Source organism: Camelus bactrianus, chromosome 28 (genome assembly GCF_048773025.1).
Source record: "Camelus bactrianus isolate YW-2024 breed Bactrian camel chromosome 28, ASM4877302v1, whole genome shotgun sequence".
In the NCBI taxonomy this organism is placed as follows: Eukaryota; Metazoa; Chordata; class Mammalia; order Artiodactyla; family Camelidae; genus Camelus; species Camelus bactrianus.
Genome location: NC_133566.1, coordinates 19181275 through 19202048, shown reverse-complemented (window position 1 = coordinate 19202048; position 20774 = coordinate 19181275). Strand labels below are relative to the sequence as shown.

Below are 20774 nucleotides of genomic sequence, written 5' to 3'. Positions count from 1 at the left end.
AGTTCAAAGAGTCTTTTTAATAAGTAGAAGTAAAAATTCTAAGGGAAAAACGTTATGTCTTAATTTAATTGGCAGCATTTTCTTCCTTAGTGGTACGTGAGAAAACGACGTGTCTTAGAAACCACAGCATTTTAGATTTACTGAAATATGGCTGCACTTCTCGGAGAAGCTTTCTCTGTCTCAGCTTCCTGTCATATGCATTGTTGGTTTGTCTTCCTCCCCAGACTGTTTGTTCTATTTATTCACGAAGCCTTGGCATCTGCTACTCTACCAGATACGTTAGGGGTCAAGGAGTTGAATGCATGAACATGTAGCCATTTACCGAGCAATCCCCTGAGTAAAGGGTGCAGCAGGAAATCCCTACCCACCTGCTCCGCCCTGATGCATCACCAGGGTCCCAGACTTGAAGGAGTAGCCTATTAAATGGGGGCCTGAGCTCTGTCCACAAGGAGTGTATGAGAGATGCCAGAGGGCTGTAGGGTGCAAAGGACAGAGGGCACACATCTGGGAGGCATGGCATCCCGGAGGAGGCGGCATTGACCTGGCCTTGGAGGACTCGGGTGGGTGAAGATGGGGACCAGGTGGAAAGAGAATTATATTTCTGAGTATCTGTCAACACTCAGAGCTGCTTCTTCATTCCACCCCAGCTGAGATCGTCACAGTTTTGTCTGCTAAGGAGACGGGGGTCCAGTTACACCGTATCAATAGCCAAATGAATGCATTTGTGAAAGTGCCCGCTGAAAGGTTACAGGGTTTCTTTTAAAACAACTGTGCAAAGTGGAGGGCAGGGGCAGGAGTGAGACGCACTCTTCATTGTGTGCCCTCTTTTGTACTTTTAAAATTGTGCACAATGAACAGGTATTACCTTAAAGAAATCATTACAATCTCATTTTTAGAAAAACCCACCGCACTCTTCCAAGATCACCCTGAGGATCCCATTTTGTGAATTTAGGGCTTGCAGACAAATGCTACGTGGACCGAAAAAGCCACCTGGAACTATTTAAATAAAACAAACAAACGAGAACGGAGAAGCAGTGTCTCCAGAAGCTGCCATGTATTCACTCTCCAGCCAAGTATTCACCTCTGCTATGGGGGACACTGATCAGGTCGACTTGGTCTTGCTCAGCCTTCCAGTCTCACTGGGAAGTTAAAGCATTGAACCAGATTCCCTTCTAATGAGAAAATTCTGAGTTCAAGACTCTGTGGCCCTCTTCCATGGCTCATCATCGGGTTCTGATTGCAATTCCGAGATAGGAGTTTCTAGAATGATTTGAAAATCTCTAGAATTAATGTTGGGCCTCCCAAGGTACCCCTGATGAAAGATGAACAAACTCTAGCGTGCATGCGTGTGTGTTCTAAGTCTTGTATCAATTTCCTCCCCAGCCAACACTGAGTTTAGAATAAGAGCCACAGGAAAGGCTAAGAATTCTGGGGCCCTTTCATGAACCAAGGTCAGCCTACTTCAGGCAAATCTGAGCACCTGCCCCTGGGGCTGTCACACCACATGTCAGCACTGTCCTCAGCACCTCACCCCTGGAAGAACCTCTCCACAGCCCAGCCTCGTGGGACTGGAAAGGGAGACATGCTCAGCCTTCCGTGAAAACGAAATCTCCTACTTGTCTTCGGTTGGTCCTGTTTTTCACATGCCAGAAAAAGTACTTCGGAGAGTGAATGCTCAGCCTGAACTAGTAAGCAAGATTTAGATCCCTTGATGTCAAAGTTGCTTAGTATAAGTTTTGCCATTTTAACATTTTTCTATTTGAAGTGCTTAGCAAACTTAATGATTGCTATGTTAATATTTTGTAAATGAAACATGTTAATTAATTTTAATAAATTATTTAATTATACGTATTGTAAAAAAACCCCTTTATTCTATCTTATGCTTTGTTTTCTTTAGGAATGTTGTTATTCTGAGAATAATATTTTGTTTATGTTCAGTGTATTAGTTATTCTGCATGTCTCTTAACAGCTTAGTTGAGCTCTTGTTCTATCTGAATTTCCCATGTATTCCCTTCATACATTATACAATGTATAATGTAAATGTATAATGTAATTATGTTAATGTGAACTCGTCCATGTCAATGAGAATGTTAACTTGTAAAAACTGATGAATCCCATGTATGAATTAAAAGATGCAAACAAATAAATAACTGTTGAAATTTTGAAATTAAAAAAAAAGTATTCTGTTCTACTCTTGACCTCTTTAACCCCCCAGGATGCTATAAGCATGGTACCCAGTTTGCTTGTGGCTGCCTGTGTATGTGCTGAACAGACTCACCTTGCTGCCTTCTGGGCACGTCAGTACCACGTGGCCCCGGGGTTCTCTCTCGGCTGTCCTCATAGAACCCCAGAAATCCCACAGCAGTATCTTGGGGGCAAGGGAGGGTCATCTATTCCTGGTTATTTTAATCTTTTCTTTTTCCTCTTAGAAAGCTGGACCTTAAGAGGTAAACCATGTCACTGAATTTTCTATTCATCTGAGATCTTTAATTCCTAATCCTTCCCCAAATTTGTAATGGATAAGTAAGCCACGTAGCTAACACATACCAAATTCTCTATATTTTGATGCTTTCTTCAGTCAAGGGAGGGGGTGCATTCCTGGGAACACCCAGACCTTCAACAACCTGATATTCTAAGTGAAACAGTTTACCACTAACAGAGCACCTGCCATTAGGGCCCACAGAGCCCTGATTCTACACAGTCACTAAGTTTGGTTGTAAGCCCTTGATGAGGTCCTATTTTCCAAAGGGACACAGAGGGGAAGGGACACAAGTCACAGAGACACAAGTGACCAGAGGAGGATCCAGCAGAGCCCAAAGTTTGGCCCACCTCACTGCACACGGTATCTAATGCCTGCTTTGGGTGAGAATGAGAAGCAAGTCAGATGGTTTTAGTGAGTCAGGCAGCTGGTAACAAAGCCACCAGCACAACCACATTTCCCACCGGTGATTCAAAAAGTTAGTACTTCCTTCTAAATTCCCACGGGGCACCCGCCTCGCCAACAGAGTTAACCTCTACAGCTACACATGCTCCACCCACATCAAGGCCAAGCAGGCTCCCTCTCAACATGCTGGACGAAGACAGGGGCCTCGTTTGTGACATAAAATTGGATTAACGAACAAAAGAGAGAGAGCATTTCTCCCACAACAGTATCGATCATCAAATTCAATTCATTCTCCAGGCATGAAACAAACAAACAAACAAACAAACAAACCCAAATAAATTAATCACACGTTAGATGCTACCAAATGAACACAGAAGCTCTGGGAGGAGGCTGACATGGGCCCCCGGCTCCGGGATTAACACACACGTAAACACACACAGGTGTTGGCAGGAGAGACACCTGGCTCCGATCCAGACCATGTGCTGGTGGGCAGAGGTGGCTGCTGGCCTCTCTCCCCGGCTGGATCAGTTTGGAGTTAGTCACACCTCTCAACGGGGTTACCTGCCCTTCTCTGAGGTCCAAAGAGGAGACAAAAGGAAAGAGTCGAGCCACCTGATGAAGGGGAAAAGAAAAAAAAGCCATGGGCACCAAGCCTACAGGATGGGTTCTAGGGCGCCATGCTGCCCTGGCCTCCTACACTCACTCACTGACCCACTCACTTCATTCATTCATTCGCAGCCGACACTGATGGAGAGTTCACGAAGCTCCAAGTGGAGTCCAGCCAGGGGAACAAAGATGAATATGAAACACAACACAGTTCCTGCTCCCCAGGACCTCACAGTCTGGCTGGGGCATTGAGACACTAATGCGCACAAGACAGCAAATGACAGATGACAAAAACACATGACAAGTTCAGGGGACAGAGAGAGGGCTGTTGGCTGGAACCCCCGGGGGAGGCCCCTCTGAGAGCTCCACCTTGAGCAAGGCAACGGCTGCATCATCATCAGAAAGGGGGAGGGTGCTGGGCCAGCAAGGGGACTGAGAGCATGGCCAAGGTGTGAGAGTGGAAACCCCGGGGCGCATCTAGGAAACTGAGACGCAACCAGTCTGAGAAGAGGCTCTGGTGCCACAAGGAGCGGGAGGTAAGTCTAGAAAAACCACACTTCGGCTGCCTAAACGTGGACTTTGATGAGCGCTCCACTGGAGGTTTCTGAGTAGTGAGCAAAGTGAAGAAAGCAGGAATTTTTAGAGTCATGAGAATGTTCTGGATACGCCGTGTGCCACACACTGAGAACTGGCCCCTGATCTCTGCTCTGCCTTCCTTCCACTGGTTGCAGCCGGGCACATGGACGTCTGGAATAAAGACCTATTTCCCAGCCTCCCTCCTGGGAAGTGCCCTAAATGGGAGGCAGAAAGGAACACTAACTAGGGAGGGAGGGCTGGTTTGGAACCCCCCGCCGGATCTGAGCTGCTGAGGAGGTGAGGAGCGGGATCTGGGAGGTGAGACAGGGCTGCGCAGAGGAAGGACTGTGCACAGATGAGAAGAGCCTTTGCAGACCGGATCGGAGCCTGGTCGTCCAGGTCAGGCCCGCACCCAGGTGGTGGGGGCTGGGGTCAGCAGGAGGGACTCCACAGGCAGCAGCTGTCCCAGCCCCCGAGTGCAAGAAGTCCACCACTCAGACGAACTGAGATGTTCGGAGAAACCAGAGCCAGAAGCACTGGCCTTGAGAGCTGGGCAGGGAAGCCCACCTGGGAACCAGGAGCATCGGGTGACAGGTGAATGGGAGGGCCGGCATGAGATGGCCCTGGGAGGGACAGGAGAGCAAGGCGGGGCCCTGGAGAATCCCACCCAACACTGAGGCATGAGGGGAGGAGAGGAGGGAGCAAGAGTGAAGCCAGGGACCAGGGGACCACAGCCAAGAAACGGCTCTTCCTGCTCCCGGAGATCCTGAAAACGCTTTCGCAGACTCCGAGGTTCAGCCGGGCTCCTCTCAGAGGTCAGGCAGGCGGGCAGGCTCCTCTTTCCGCGGGACCCCTGGTGCATCCCGCTCCACATAACCTCCACAGGCTGGCTCGGAACAGAGACTGGGCGGGAACATCTGACCAGCGAGTCCGCCTGAGGTCCAGCCCTTCCTCTTCAGCTGACTTGTGAGGCCGAGTCTCTTGTTCATTCTAATCCCCCTCACCCCCCACAGAGTGGGGTGAGGCCAGGCGATGCTCCAGGTCGTCTTCTCAATTTTGTTTTTTTTAATGGCGGCACTAGGGATTGAACCCAGGACCTCCTGCATGCTAAGCATGTACTCTAGACACTGAGCTGTACCTCCTCTCCCCAAAATTAGTCTTCTCAAGTTTTTTCTTTTAAAGACGTTCCAAATAGAAACACTGGGACAAGGACAGGGCGCTGAGTGACAAAGGCGAGTGTGGCCAGAACACGGTGGTCAAGGCTGGCCTGGTTCTGCTTAAGCTTGTCGTGGAAATAAACCCCCACGTCAGCTGACTGTCTGGGAGAACAGAGCCCGGGGAAGACTTCCAAACTTCTCCAGCGGGATGTCCATAACAATTTAGATCATCCTGGTGTTTCAAATGGGTTGCCACGGTGAATTCTAAATATTAATTTTATGTCACACAGTCCTCGGCTAAAACAGAAGGAAGAGGGCCAACCTGATGTAAGCTAGCAGAGAGGCTGGGAAATGTCCCTCTGAGGGGTGAAGGGACAGGCACGAGGCTTCCGGGAGTCCTCAGCCACTTGGATTCAGCAGACATGGGGGTGTGAAGCCAGAGAAGGGAGACACGGGGACCTGGAAGGAGAGCAGTCTTTTCTTCTTCCTTGGAAATACCTTCTAAGCATGAGAGGATACAGGGAGGTTTCATGAAAGGAAAATCAATGCCTGCTCGCTGATTAATCATAAACAGGTAGTTTTTTTTGTTTTTGTTTGTTTGGGGGTTTTGAGGGGTGTTTTGTTTTGTTTTGTTTTGTTTTTTTGCTAGAGAGAAAGCAAAGGCAAATGACTCCAGTCTGGTCAAAAGCCCCAGGTCACTAAGCTTGTGAACTTTCCCAAATGAGCTTCTGGTTCCAAGAATCACGTTCCATGTAGTTTGAAAGCAGTATTTTATTCAAGCAAGAGGTTTAGATAAAGCAGTGATGGGTAAAAGATAAGGATCAAAGGGAGAGGAGTTTTTGTAGAAACTATGCTGAACTGTTTTGTAGAGTTTATTTTTAAAACAAAATTGAGTGGGCATTGTTTAAAAACGAGTGGGAAACACTATACTTTACCTCTCTGTGAGTGTGCCTAGCTGTTTGGATGCTAAGACTAAAGCCAAGGCTTAGCTATATCCTGGAGGCCACGGACCGTAATTGCAGACAAAGTGCCTAAGTTTTGGCTGACAAGTCAGCCGAGTGGAGGTCATGGTGTGAAAGCGGGCTGGACCAGAGAGGATGGAGAAACGAAAGCTCCACCATGGGTGATGCTGTAGGCTGAGTCCCTATCTCCCTGTCTTCCCAGTGAACCTCATGCACAGAGGTCCCAAAGTGCTGGGTGAGGACAGGAGGGGTCCTTGCCAAAGCAGAGCACTGCAGACGAGAAGGCAGGAAGAAGGCAGAGGAGAACCCAGGAGCCTTAGCAGAGGGCTTGGGGCAGTGCTGCCCAAGAGAACTTTCTGCGATGGTGGAAATATCCTATCCCTGTGCCAGCCATAGACTTGAAATTGAGTAAGGCTGAGGAACAGAATTTTAAAACTTACTTTATTTCAATTCGTTTAAGTTTAAATAGCCACATGCAAGTGGCTCCCATTTTTAGACAGAGGAGGATTGGAGGCATTAAATAGGTTTATTCTTCAGATCAATTAACAGGGTTTAATGAGTGCACAACACGAAATAAGTTGGCAGTGTTTGGTTTTGCTTTTTTTTCCTTAGCAAGAAACAAAAGAAAAGAATCCAGAGCCACTCATCGCCAGAAGCTCACAATCTAATGGGAAATACTAGATTCTAAGGAGGAAAAGAAACCCATGTGCAATCTGGGTAAAGAAGCATCCCTGATCCACAGAATGCCAGCTTTGTCAGAGCCGCCGTCGTAAACAGGGGACTTTAATAGCATTCCTGGCACCCCTGGCACTGTTCTAGGGACAGGATGTCCAGGCAAAGTGAAACCACATTATTTTTCAAGTTATGAGACAAGTAAAAAGCCAGACAGGTTTACCAGGCCTGAGGACTAGGCAGGGGGAAGAGACCGAGGACACGGTTCAAGTTCAAGAGGAATAAGGTGGCCCGGACACCTCACAGTTTCAAAACTTTTAATCAATTGGTTTTTCTCACTATGATTCCTCTTCATGTGAGAATGTGTTTTGCTTATTAACTAATGAATGTCCAGAGCATTATTTTTAAAAAGAGAGAGTTTTCCAATTCTAGTCTTGAAAAGATGTGGGGCTCAGTTTTCCCTCTCAGTGGAATAAGTGGCTAGGAAACAGCCAATATCCAGGCTTGGAGCAGCCAAGAGACTAGGGACACTCGGAAAGAAGGTGCTAGAGAAGTGTGTCCCCCAGGATGGACGCAGAGCAGCTCTCACTGAACGAAAAGATGCATCAACCCTTCCCAGGGACAGGAATTGGACCCTGGGGGACACTGAGGGGTGGGCTGGGGAGAAATTCCCAAAGTGCAACTTTTTGTTTTAGCTTTTCCAGTTCTAAGATAAAACATGGACATTAACAACAACTTATATTTGTACAATGCTATGGTTTACAAAGTTTCTTCTTACTTCATGATGATGCAAAACCCTGCAAATACTTTTTTTTTTTTTTTTTTTAAGAGAAAGTGAGATGGGAGAGAAGAGGGGCCGGGGCACAACCTTCAAAACGACGACACAGCCGTTGAGGGTACGATACAAAGTGGTCAGAACCAAGCAGGCCCCAGATGGCGGGAGATTCGACTCCCAGTAGACCCTGAGCCTCACTGTAATACACTTGCACGCTAAATGTCACGCCCACAGTTCCAAGGCTGACCATAAAAGACCAAAAAATAGGCTGTGGCCCAATTCCTGGAAATCCCCACCCCTGCCCCTAAACAGTTGAAATAATCCTCCCACTTGTTAGCATATGAAATTACCCAGCCCATAAAAGCTAACCATCCCCCCACCCCAGGGCTGCTCTCCCTTTCTGTCCAAGGAATGTCTTATCTCTCTAAATAAACTTGCTTCCACTTTGCTGGCTCCTGAATTCTTTCCTGCACGAAGCCAAGGACCCTCACTTGGCGGCCCATCCCATGGACTCCCTCAAGACCTGGGACAGGACCATCCTCTCGCGGCCCACTGTCCTGCAACAAAAGGGCTCAGGGCTCAAAGTTATAAGAAAAACAAACAAATTAACTACAAGTGTAGGCAAAAGTTCTTGCATTCTTCCCGTTAAGCTCTGCAGGTTCCTCCTGAGGAGTCATCAAAGGACAGGAGAGCAGATGAGGAAGGAGTGACCCCCTCATCCAGTCACCTGCTCCCAGCCTCCTTGCAATCTGCCTGACCTCAGAGAGAATCTTCCAGTTACCTCCATGCACTCTCTCCTGCATCCGTTTGGCTAAATGCAGTAGACATTTAGAGTGAGAACTGATTTGTAAGTTGAGAGTGTTTCCTGGGAGGAGACAGGCAGAACAGACGAGATGAAAAACGGAGCCATGAGCAGGGGGACCATAAATCCCAGTTTGCTTGGAACAGACCTAGTTGACACCTGCTGTCCCAGCATGATAATCATAGTGCCCTCTCACTCTCACATGTGCCCCGCTTTATGCATTATAGTATATGGTCACCCTCTGCAGGGTATCTTGTTTTCACAAAATTACTTTGTTCCCCTGGGGTAATCAGCAATGTCGTTCTGGGCTCAGCTTTCTCATTCTCAAGGTTAAAGCTTCTCAGGAGCTAAATTTGCATGCCAGGCATGTTAAAGAAGTTAGCTGTTTTAACCCTAATCACCTGTGGTTTGTGGTTCTGGATGGGGCCTCAGGCTGTGACCCGGACCCTTACCCCGGCTGCTTAAAAATCATCTGGGGAACTTGTTAAAAACAGAGATTCGAGGGCCCCACTGCCTGAGATTCTGATTCAGTACATCTGAGAATCTATTTAAAAATGAAAAACCAACCTTCCCAGGTGGTTTGGACACTCGAGCCAGATTTGAACTCACTGGTGAGTCATCGTCCTTTGACCACTGCCTGGAGTGATCTATTGTTGCCATGGAAACCACTGATCTCCCCCCTATCCCCACCCCCCAGCCAGATTGAATTTTACTTCTCCTTTTTTAAAGCACACATCTGTTTAAAAAATAGAGGGCATTATTTTGGGGAGAGGAGTATTTTCTCTCAAAAGATATTTAGAGAGGAAAAGCGAAGGCCCTACAAGGCAGAACATTTTTCTCATCTGAAACCAAACTCAGCAGGAAGCAGGCGTCCCTCCTGACTTGAGTCCCACTAGGAAGAGCTAATGAGCAGTTACTTTTGGAGGCAAGCTTCAGACTGTGTGGAGCTTCCTTCAGGTTAGTTGTTATAAGGGGCCTGGAGGGAGGCCCGGGCCCACGGGCTTCCCTGGGGGTCTGAAGGGCTGGCGGTGACTGGCCAGGATGGCATTAAGACTCTGGAGGCTCTGGCTGGAGGCAGATCTGGAAAAGGATGGCCCTACGGAATTGCCATCAGAATAAACTTTACACATGCGGCTGCTGTGTGGCCAGGTGACCCGCACCGAGCCACCCTGTGAGCACCCCACACTGATGCTCTATGACTGAGCTGAGAAGAGAGCAGTAACCGTCCTCCTTCAGCAGCAGAAGCAGAGACGATGGGGGTGGAGAGAGGCGCCTGAGAGAAGGCTTCTGCAGCTTCGTGTGGCCAAGCTGGCCTGACGAACTCATAATTCAGCAAATTCTGAGTTCTCTTTTCTTTCAGCTTAAACACAAAAGCATAAAACGACTGTATCTCAAACAGAAGGATCTTGGAATTCACTGCTCTTTGTAAATCCTGACACATCTCCTTCGGACACCAAAGTGGAACTTCCCCTCCAACGACTCTCACTGGGATCCAATGCCTTGTCGGAAACTATCGTAGTAAGATGGGCAGGGGCCCTCCGGGTACCAGCGGGACCCTTCACTGTGGTTCTGCGCTACAGAAGGCGCTGGCCCTCTCTGAAGTAGCAATTACTCCCTTTTGGTTCTCCAGTCTCTCCCTCAGCCTTTGTCTACAGAACTCCTCGACTTTGGTAGAACACTCAGCCCCGTATGCTAAGTCTCTCTCCCAGAAATGCTCTGAACGTGCCTTTCTCTGGTTCAGGGCCCAGAAAACCCAGCTCGGTTCCCTGACCCAGCTGGCTGTCGGCACCCCCCATCCCACCATCCATTCGAAGCCCACAGAGCACCAAGATCTGTATTAACCGTCCTCTTCCAAACCCTTTCACAGCTCTACCCGCTCTTTGCCCAAAACCCTCACACCACCATCCAGAACTCATAGCTCTTCCTTGCTGATACAGCTCGCCCCCCCCAACTACTGTGTCTTCCCAAACATTAGCATAACTGCCTTTCCTCCACCCCCCACACTGCAGACCCCCACTCCACATTTGGACTTGGGGGAAGTGGCTGTCACCAGCAAACACAACGGCAGTCTGCTGACTCTGCTCTGAGAGTAAACGATGCTCAATTTAATTTTTCAGGGCTGAGCACATAATGAGAAACCGACACAGCGACAAGGAGAATGTGACGTGAGAAGAAGCCGGGAAGGAAGGATCACAGAGGACCCTTTGAACAGGGCTGGGTGGAAACGAGAAGGAAGTAATCGCTTACATCACAATATCTTGCCAGACCAGTGTTTATTTCAAGCCTCCTCTGCCTCTAGGCACTGCTGCTACACACATCACTGCCCTCCACGTTCGAACCACTCGTCTTCTCCTGGGACCCTGGCTTCCTTCCCCTGGATCTGCTGGGTCACGCAAGCGTGGAGTCCACCCACTCACTCGGGTCGTCTCTGCCCCTTGTCTGCTTAGGTGACTCCCAGTGCACCCTGGGAAGCTGCAGGGAAGAGCTCCCTCCCTCTGTTTCTCTCTTCTCTTGGTCCCGGCTTAAGCTCCAAGGAATTTAGTTCTTAACATGAGACTCACAGATGAGATTCAGGGGCTCTGGGAGCCTCCTACCACTGCCCAAGTCATGTGTGTGTATGTGCGCCTGCACACGGTTTTCTGGGGGCAAGATTCACCATTTTTTCCATCAGATTTTCACTGATGGAAAGGAGGCAGAACCCCTGATTGTTCCTTAGCCTGTCCCTGTGCAAGCTGCAGCCATGGCGGTCAGGTCCCCCCGGCACGGTACCTTGGAAGCAGCCATCACTGCCGCGGTGGCTGCCACGTTCAAGCCTCGCTTCCCGAAGTGCACAAGGGCGTCGTAACTCCGGTCTTTTGCTTGGACCAGGCAATCATCGATTTCCTGTCAAAGGGAAAACAGAGGCACACTGAGTTGGAAGGTTCAAATAAATCCCTGTCTTTCTCACTTCTCCTCAGCACTGAGCTTGGCAGCTTGCCTGACCACCGATTCTCGCTGGCACGGCCACCGCCTGGGCCAGTATTTAGCCTCTACACACAGTTCTGTCTTCTGAAAAATGAGGACAGTGCACCTAACCCGGGGAGCACAGTGAGGATTACATGTGATCATTCCAGGAAAGCATCTGACACAGGGGCTGCTTTCAGTCACCGAGAACCTCCGTCATCTTCCCTGTTTCAAGGGGGTCAGCTCTAAATTCTACTATTCTATAGGTATTTCATGCTCCACATCCCTTCCCATGTGTGTATCGATGGTCGGGATTAGCATGCAGGAAGAGATAGGTGTTATTTTTGTCGCTAGGGAAGATATTTTACAGAAAATAAAATAAAAGCAGAAATCAGAAGTCATCCAGCATCATACCACAAGGTAAAGGTGAGGTGGGAAAGAGGGCTGAAGTCTACTTCAGGGACCCAAATCAAGTAAAAGTACTGAAATAGTTCAAATGTGGATCACCTCTGGCTTATTCTTTTTGTTTGTTTAGGTGGGGCTGTCTTGTCATTGTCACTGTTTTAAGGAAACAGCTGTTTTGTAATCACAGAGCTCATTTCAGGCCTCAGTCAGTCAGTGATGCTCGGCCCTGTGTCCCTTGAAGTTCAGCACATCTTCGATTTGAGGTGCGCAGGTGGGCAGTCAGCCCCCTGATCAATCCTTGTTCCAGCCTCCTGGGAAAGTCACAAGGAAGTTTTCACTGTCACCCCAGACTGACCCTGGAAATGATTCTTGGCAGCTCTTAAGAGTCAGACACCTGCCCTTCAGAGGAAATTACACTGGTGGCTCAGGGTGAGTCCAGTGTTCAGAGAAAAGGAAGTAGAAAGAGTAGAGATTTGATAACCAGGTCAGGACAGGGAGTACCATTCCTCAAAATCCACCCTCTGAGACAGGAAGGGTTGCGTTCTAGTTCCTAAATGGAGTCTCAGAAATGTCCACGGTCGCCTGCCTATCTCACTGACAGACCAACGCCTTCCCCTAGAAATCCAAAGTATGCAACTTGCAGAACCAATAGACATGAATGCATCAAGCCACCTAGAGAGCTCCTAATTCATGCCATAGAATCGTACCACACAATTGGTTTAGAAAGTCATTTAGTATCAGTAACGAATCATACAATGTTGGACCCAATAATCCCACTCTTAAGAACTTACTCTAAGATAATAAGTCAAAAGAAGGAACTATGTATACTATGTACGGTGACGTTTGTGGGTCATTAAGAAGACCTAGTGGAAATGGATGATGTGCAAACATGTTTAAGATCTCAGAAAACAAATATTGTATCTGCCCAGTTTTTTTGTTGCTGCTTTTTGGTTAGGGGTAGGTTTATTGTTGTTGCTTTGTTTTTTTTTTTTTTGTATATTTACAATTTGATTTTAAAGAAATGTTACATAGACTGGATTGCATAAAAAAAAAGGAGTTACCAAACAAATTAATAAGACAGAGGTTAGGGAGGGTATAGGTCAGTGGTAGAGCGCTTACTTTGCATGCATGAGGTCCTGGGTTCGATCCCCAGTGCCTCTGTTAAAAAATAAATAAATAAATCGAATTACCACTCCCTCCCAAAAAAAGACAGAGGTCATGTTAATTTTAATGGTCTTTGCATCTACTATTGTATGAAATCTTAACAAAACAATGGAACAATCCACTGAAAGCAAATCTGGCGAATAAGATTCAGCAGAGATGTTTAACAAAAAATAATTTTACAGACAGTGACATTATCTTGTAAGTAGCTCAGAATTAAGTTTCTTTTCAGGCGGTAAAGTTGTAATTCCTCCTTAAATCCTTAGTTATTGTCGACCCCCTTCCTGCAGTTTCTCCTTGTCTTATTTTTTCCATCTCTGACGTTAGACAAATCTACATTTTCATTTCAAGGAAGTTTGTGAGTTACTTTGAAGCAAATAGACACAAAAGGTAGACAGATGAAAAAAATTATAACTATCCTCATTTATACGTATCGGCTGATCATCACGAAAGTAGCAGGTGCTTCACTGGTAGCATACATTTTATCACTGAACAATGAAGCAAACACTGCACTAGAAACATACTACATTCCAGTCTCTGTTAGTAGCTATCTGGGTCCAAGGTCAAGTCATTTAATCTCTCTGGGCTTCAATTTTCCTATTTATGTTAAGTTTTAAAAGTATTTTTTTGGGGTGGGGAGTAAATAAGAGTCAACAGAGAGTCTCCTGCGATAACACAATCTGCCCTTTTTTTTTTTTTTTATTACTTGTTAAATTTTTTCACTCGCTGGAAGGAGTGCAAAGCAGGGCGACATAAATCACCTTTTCTTTTGAAGACAGCGTGGGATGCACAAACTTCCTGTAGAGGAGGCTGGAACCTTTTGTGTAGGGAGACAGCAGCCAGGCTACAAATGCTATTTTTAGTTCATAATAGAATGGAAACCTGGAGAGAGAGGAGAAAATACACATTCCATTAGGTTCTCAGCAACACGGCCCCGGGCCTGTGAAAGACGGGTCCTGGTGGCACAGACACCTCTCCCGCCTGCGCACGGCCACCTGGCCCCCAGATTCCCGCGAAGGTGTGTCCACACACATGTGCGCCTCCACTGCACAAGACCAGGACCTCTTCTGAAAGCTGGTCGATGTTTTCTTTTGTGGCCCCGCAAGCCGGGAACCCAAGGGCTCTCCAGCAGTCACCCTACGCCCCTGCCTGATGACAGCTGGTGCCTCCTGCCAGGCTCAGCTCATTTTGGTTGGAGCTGGGGCTCCTGCAGGTCCAGATGCCACATCCATCCGTGCCCAAATACCTGGTCATTCACTCTTCACTCGACACCAAGAAGGCACAAACACCTGGAGGATGTATAGCAGGGTGGGGGCTGATAAAAAATCTCCAGACTGAGAATGAAAACCTGCCCTTCTTGGCTGTCTTCTTGGTCCCTAAAGAGGCAGGGACAGGAGCCCAACGCTTCCCAGGAAACGGATATTGGCAGGCAAACAGATCCTGATCTTTTTGGTGCCCAGAGAAAGAAGAGTTCAGGGTGCAGACAGCATACAATTCTGAAGTTTAAAGTCCTGCAAACCTTTCATTTCTGCATCCCATAAACACCCGGCACCTCAGCTGGCGCTGAGCACCGAGGAGACAGGAGGGGCAAAGAACCCATCCCTGCTCTTGGAGCTTCCGGTCTAATGGGGAACATAGACAAGATTCTGGCATCCTTGGAACTGACAGTCCAGAGGAATAGAGATTGATCGAATAATCACAAATAAGATAGAATAGTAACCTCAGACAAATGCCATAATGGGCCTCTGCTAACCCATGTGTGGTTTCTTTGTACATGTGAGAAAAAGCCAGGCCCTTCAACTGGATGCAGTCCTGCGAGTACATGGCTCACAAACGGGGCTTCTTCTGAAGTTCAGCGCCACTTGCCTCCTTGGCCAGATATCTTGTGCTATGAACAACCTGTGCAACTGTATTTGGCAGGCCTGATGTGTATTGACCATGTCTTTTCATTTTCTGTATTCTGATGCTTTAACATCTTGGGGTCTTGCCAACTCTGGAAAGTCTTCCCCTCCCATGGAAACCACAGTACTGGCTCCTGCCCACGTTTCCTGCCTCTGCCTCCTGATTAGCCCCGGGCTTCCCTGTGTGGCCCCGAGTGGCAGGCTGTGCCTCTAGGATCTGTGAATATAACAAACGTATTCCTTCACGAAGGTCATGTCTGTGTGTGTCTTATGAGGCTTGATTAAAGCAAATCCCGGGTATCCTTAAAACATGATGCTCTGAGGGAAAACGACACCTGTGCTGGTCTGAGGACTCAGAAAAGCAACCCCCTCCCAGGACCCCTCCCTGATAAGGGAGGCAAAAACAAAGAGCGATTTCTACCAAGCCATTTCAGAGCCTTCAACTCTCACTAACTCCTTCTTTCCCCACTGAGGCTCCCAGTCGGCTGCCTTCTGCTTCTTGCAGGCCTGTCCCAAGCATTCCCTCAGCAACTAAGGGACACTTTCATGTCAAGAATGTTTATTGTTTCATAGCCAGAAAACAGATGGGCCTGAAGGAACTGAGGTGTGATTCTCCCACCTCTGAACATTCTGCTGATTAACAACGGAGGAAATTTTGTCTTGAAAACAAGGATTTGCCAGCCTCAAGGGGCAAGTGACTCCAGCAAGCTCCGGCATCAACCCGAGATACACAGAAAACCCTGTCGCCCTGTGTCTTTTTTGTTTATTATGTGAAAGATGTATTTTTTAAAAAACAGGTCATGCATGTACATATTTTGTAAAATTCTAGAATTCCAAAAGAGCACATAACAAAAAGTCTCCTTCCCATCCTGGACCCCTCATCCCTCTTCGGAAAGCACAAACACCTCGGAAAGCACAAACACCATGTGTCCTTGCGCATCACTCCAGAAGTGGACTAGGGATAAGACATGCAATCATGTGGGATTGCTCCCCCCACCGCACACACACAATTAGCAGTACACTTTGGAGATTATCTCATACTGGTGCATGGAGAGCGGCCTCACTCTTCTCGTTATTTTTTTTAAATGGGGGAGGTAATTTTAGGTTTATCTATTTGTTTTGTTTTTTCAGACAGAGGTACCGGGGATTGAACCCAGGACCTCGTGCATGCTAGGCATACACTCTACCCCTGAGCTATACCCTCCTCCTATTTATTTATTTCTTTAATGGAGGTACTGGGGATTGAACCCAGGACCTCGTGCATGCTAAGCACATGCTCTACCACTGAGCTACACTCTCCTCTCCACAGCCTCACTCTTCTTAATGGCCATATATGGGTGTATAACTGTAAGCAGCTTTTGGCAGGAAAGAGCTCGCTGTGGGAGGCCCCTTTTGTCACTTTAGCAAAGCTACATTGTCACTAACCTGAAACCAGGCACCCCCATGCTCTACTCATCTCCGGCCTAAGCCCACCTTTCAAATCTTTTGATCACACAATACTTTGCCTGATCTGTTGGTTCTTTCCATAGATAAAAGAAAAAGTAAAAATGAAGAATAAGTAATTAACAGATGACCGGATCTCTCCCCTAGCTTTGCCTTCAGTAATCTCGCAAACAAACTGTGTGAACGAGATAGCACCTAAAAAAAGATCACGAGGCGCTGACAAGCCTGCACTTGCTGGCTGTGAGTCTCATCACCTATCTCAGCAATTAACTGAGATTACTTCTCCTTTTCCCTTTAAAACTCATGGCTGAGCAGAATTTTTGGAGTTGGACTTAGGCTGTGAGTCTGTCTTCTCCCCAGAACGCTGGCTTTCTGATTAAAAGGAACGTTTTCTGTTTCTACCAATACTTGCCTCTCAAGGATTGATTTTCGAGCAGCATATGGTCATATGATACCACTTATATGTGGTCTAAAATAGGACACAAATGAACTTATTTACAAAACAGAAAGAGACTCACAGACACAGAAAACAAACTTATGGTTACCAAAGGGGGAACGGGATGGAGGAGAGATAAATTAGGAGTCTGAGATTAGCAGATACAAATTATTACATATAAAATAGATAAACAATAAGGTCCAACCGTATAGCACAGGGAACTATATTCAATATCTGGTAATAAACCACAATGGAAAAGAATATGAAAAAGAATATATATGTGTATATATATATTGAATCATTTTGCTGTATACCAGAAACTAACATAATATTGTAAATCAACTGTACTTCAATAAAATAAATAGAAAAAAAAAGTAGATCTATTTATGCTTATGTGAAAGTCTTTCAAAAATAAATCTGAGAAACAAAGTGAGAACTATGAGGTATAATACTATAGTATTATTGTTTCAAAAAAAAGGTAAAGCACGTGTATATGTGTGTACATATACTGACACATACATTTTTAAAGGTATATAATACAGCTGTGAAAAGTAGTTACGGTGAGAGTAAAAGGTGTAGGAGGGAAGCAGTTTTATTGCACTTTTGCATATTGTTTCTTTCTTTCCTTTTTTTTAAAAAAAATATGAATGTTTCTTTACTGACTTTGTTAATCGAGGAACTGTGTTGATCTTGCCCATCACCGTTATCATTATAAGAACAACAGCCACTCTTAGAAAGTCATTCAATAAATATTTACATGAAGAACAAATTTAAAGGCTAATTGACTAAAAATGTTCCAGTTAGCATCCGTGCCCTGCTCCTCTGTGCTGAAGCAGGGTTTGAGACCACTTTCAGACTCCTGCCACCTCTCCCCTGGCGCCATGCAATGCCTTCCCTGGAAAAGTTCCAATTCCTGGAGTACTTACCAGCAAAGGAAGATGTCAGTGAACGTCTCTGCTGTGGTGAAAAGTGCAAATATAATCCAGTACATCATCCATTTGACCTGTTGAAAGAGAATGCAACAAAGCTAGCAGAAAAGGTCAGGGATGAATGGCCGCCAACTTCAAGAGAAGAGGTGCCGACAGTGCCTGCTGAGGCGTGTCCAGGCAGTGGGGTGTGCACTGGTAACCCCCTCCCCTGTCCTCCCCCAGGTCCACTCCAGACCTTGGGGCTGGAGGCAAACAGGCTGTTTCCACAACTGACCCAGGCCCAGTGCTAAAAGAAAAAAGTGTCAATCTAAAATTCTATACTCAGCAAAAATATCTCTCAGAAATGAAGGCAGTGAATTTCCATTGTCTGGTGAATTTCCATTGTCTTTGTGACTCCGAAACATGTGGCCTGGTAGAATAATTAGAGGCCTTCTCTATTTAGAAAAAGACTGGCTCAGTCCATCAAAAGAAAATGCTCTATGAGATACTACATGCTGCCGAGGTTATCTGCAGAATGGACTCCTTAGCAGGGAGCCAGCAAGTTCTTGTCCAGTCGTAAAGTCCGTGGCATACTGGGGCCCAGGATCCAGAAATTCCCAACGCTGGTACCCAGGTACACTGCCAGGAGCCTGAATTCCCTCTCGGTAGGCTTTTTCTTTTTAGTATTCAAACCATGCCCTAGTATCTTCAGTTAAAAACAAAAGAAGATGACAATGACAATAAAAACGTTTTTCTTTGACACAACCCTTAGCTACAAACTTCTTCAGTGAGTCATCCATACCTGCAGTGTCTACTTCACCCCTCACTTAGTGCTCGGCCTCTATGTCACATCAAAACTGCCCTCACTGGGGTTTCCACTTTGTAACATATGGCAAGAGGGTTTAGGCGACCCTTTGTCAGTGTTTCACTTGACTTGCTTGACTTTCCAGCTGGATGTGAAACCATCACTTCCTGAAAAGCTCCTCCCACCACCACAACTGTCCCGGTTTCCCTCTTTCTGCATCAATTCCTCCCTGGAGCTTTGTTCTTAACATTCTCTTCTAACTCTAGACTAGACACTCTCCCTGGAGGAAACTGCATTCATCACCTAACACAGCCAACCAATCACCAAGTCCTGTTACTTGCACCTTCTTATTTCTCTTAAGTCTGTCTTATTTTCTCCATCTCTCTGCCGTTATTTCAGACCACCAACATCCCCTATCTAGAACAGAACTGCAGCCTTTAGCTTGGTCTCGGTACTTCTGCTCCCTTCCCAGTCTGTCCTCCACTCCAGTCAGAGTGATCCTCTTAAACCCAAATTTGATAACTCTCCTTCCTACCTTAAAGCCTTCACTAGTTCCTTATTGTTGTTAAAATAAGCCCCAAATTCCTTAAATTGGCTTACTATTCCTGGCATAAACTAGACACTAATTATCTCCATCACAAGTGCTCCTCCTCACTCACACCTTCTTGAATTTTCCACTCCAGTTAGAATGAATCTCTTCCAGTTCCCTGAACAGAGCATCTTCCTTTGCCTCCAGATTTCAGCCCTCAGATATCAGCTTAAATTGGCTAGATGACAAGGTACTTGGAAAGGACAAGACTGAGTGGTGTTGAGGTGGTTCAGGAATTATGTGAATGGGCCCATGGGATGCAGATGCTAATTCTTACCAAAGGGTCCCGGCAGCAGAGGAGGCTCTTGGTAATCAAGTGGATGAGATGACCAGCCCTGTGGATGTCTGCTAGCCTTTTATCTCAGGCATGATGTTGCATGTTCAATGGGCTCACGTACCAGTGGTCACGTGGAAGTGACAGAGGTGGCATGTGAGCTCGGCAATGTGGACCCCTCTTGCCGAGGCCAACCTGGCCAGGACCGCTGCTAAGAGACCGAGCTGCCAGCAGCAGTGACTGGGCATCTCTAGGATGGCACCATATCTCAAAGCGCCAGCCAGCCTCCTGGGAGCAGGCTCACCCAACCAAGCCCCTTCCCTCATCAAACGGGCAGCACAGAGTCTTTTCTGGAAAATTCATTTACTGGGCATGGGCACTTGCTTTTCCCACTGCCATGTTTCTGGCAGCCATACAGCAAGCTGTGGACTCAGTGAGTGCTCTTTTCATCTTGCTGTGTCCCAGCCAACATTGTTTCTGACCGAGGGCCCTCTTTAATAGCAAAAGAAGTAAGACAATAGGCTGATGCTTTGGGGGAGTCACTGATCTTTATCACGCACCCTGTTGCCCTTACACAATGCCGGTTCAGAAGAACCAGGTGGGAGTCAGCATTCTGTGAGGTTGCAGTTTCTTCTCTGAACTGTGACCAACATACGGTACTGCCTCTTAGCCAGAATCCAGAGGTTCAAGAACCAAGGAAAGGGGGGTGCTCTTTGCTATGATTAAGCCAAATGCCAGCTCCTTGCAGCTCAAAGTGTGGTGCATGGACCAGCATCACTGGAATCACCTAGAAGCTCATTAGAAATGCAGAACCTCAGGCCCCACTCCAGAGCTAATGGATCAGAATCTGCATTTTTAATAAAATTCTGTTTATTCACATGCACATTTAAGTTTGAGAACCCCTGGCCTAACCCACTCACAGCATTTCTGCTTCTCATCCTCAAACCTTCGAGCTCTGCTTTTTAATAATTTTAGTACTTGAGGGATGGATGCTTCCACCAGAGATACAAAGTGGTTCCGATGAACTATAAGCAGAGACTAGAAGGTCACCTGGCCATTTCAAGACCACCACGCCACTAGGAAATAGACAATAAATGGACTTATGGGCTTTGATGGGGTGACTGATCCTGACAATCCAGGGGAACCAGAGCTGCTATCACACGATGCGGCAGGAAAGAGGGTGGATGGGAGCTAAGGATCCTCTAGGGGATGTCCTAGCATCGCCTTGTTCAGAGGCAAAAGTCAATGGATCATTACTACGACCATATAGAGGTCCCACTACTAAGGCCTCAGATTCCTCAGGAATGTGGACATAGGCCACACCCCCAGAGAAAAAACCTTGTTCACTAACGCGGAAGGCACAGGGAGCATGAATTAGATGGTGGAAGAGGGAACAGGAAAAGTTGTGAAAGGCTTTGGAATGGGTGTCCTGGGGACGCTAGGTGCTGTCCAGAGCAGCCTAATTAAGAATTGTC

General features: G+C 46.9%; 1 protein-coding gene across 6 annotated transcripts in view; it reads right to left on the bottom strand.

Annotated features, from left to right (window-relative positions):
• REEP1 (receptor accessory protein 1) overlaps positions 1–20774 on the bottom strand; it is a 93790-nt gene that overhangs the window by 20447 nt on the left and 52569 nt on the right. For 4 of the 6 annotated variants that reach the window (XR_012502933.1, XM_074354436.1, XM_074354437.1 and 1 more), the window contains exons 3-6: positions 17650–17726; positions 13705–13825; positions 11204–11317; positions 3344–3496 (exon numbers count right to left, since the gene is read on the bottom strand). Coding sequence is in view for 5 of the 6 variants with exons in the window: in XM_074354436.1 (XP_074210537.1) it covers positions 3344–3496; positions 11204–11317; positions 13705–13825; positions 17650–17726 (465 nt within the window). In the remaining variant the exon portion in view is untranslated. The remainder of the gene's footprint in view (positions 1–3343; positions 3497–11203; positions 11318–13704; positions 13826–17649; positions 17727–20774) is intronic. The other 2 variants (XM_074354438.1, XM_074354439.1) reach the window with 1 other exon arrangement.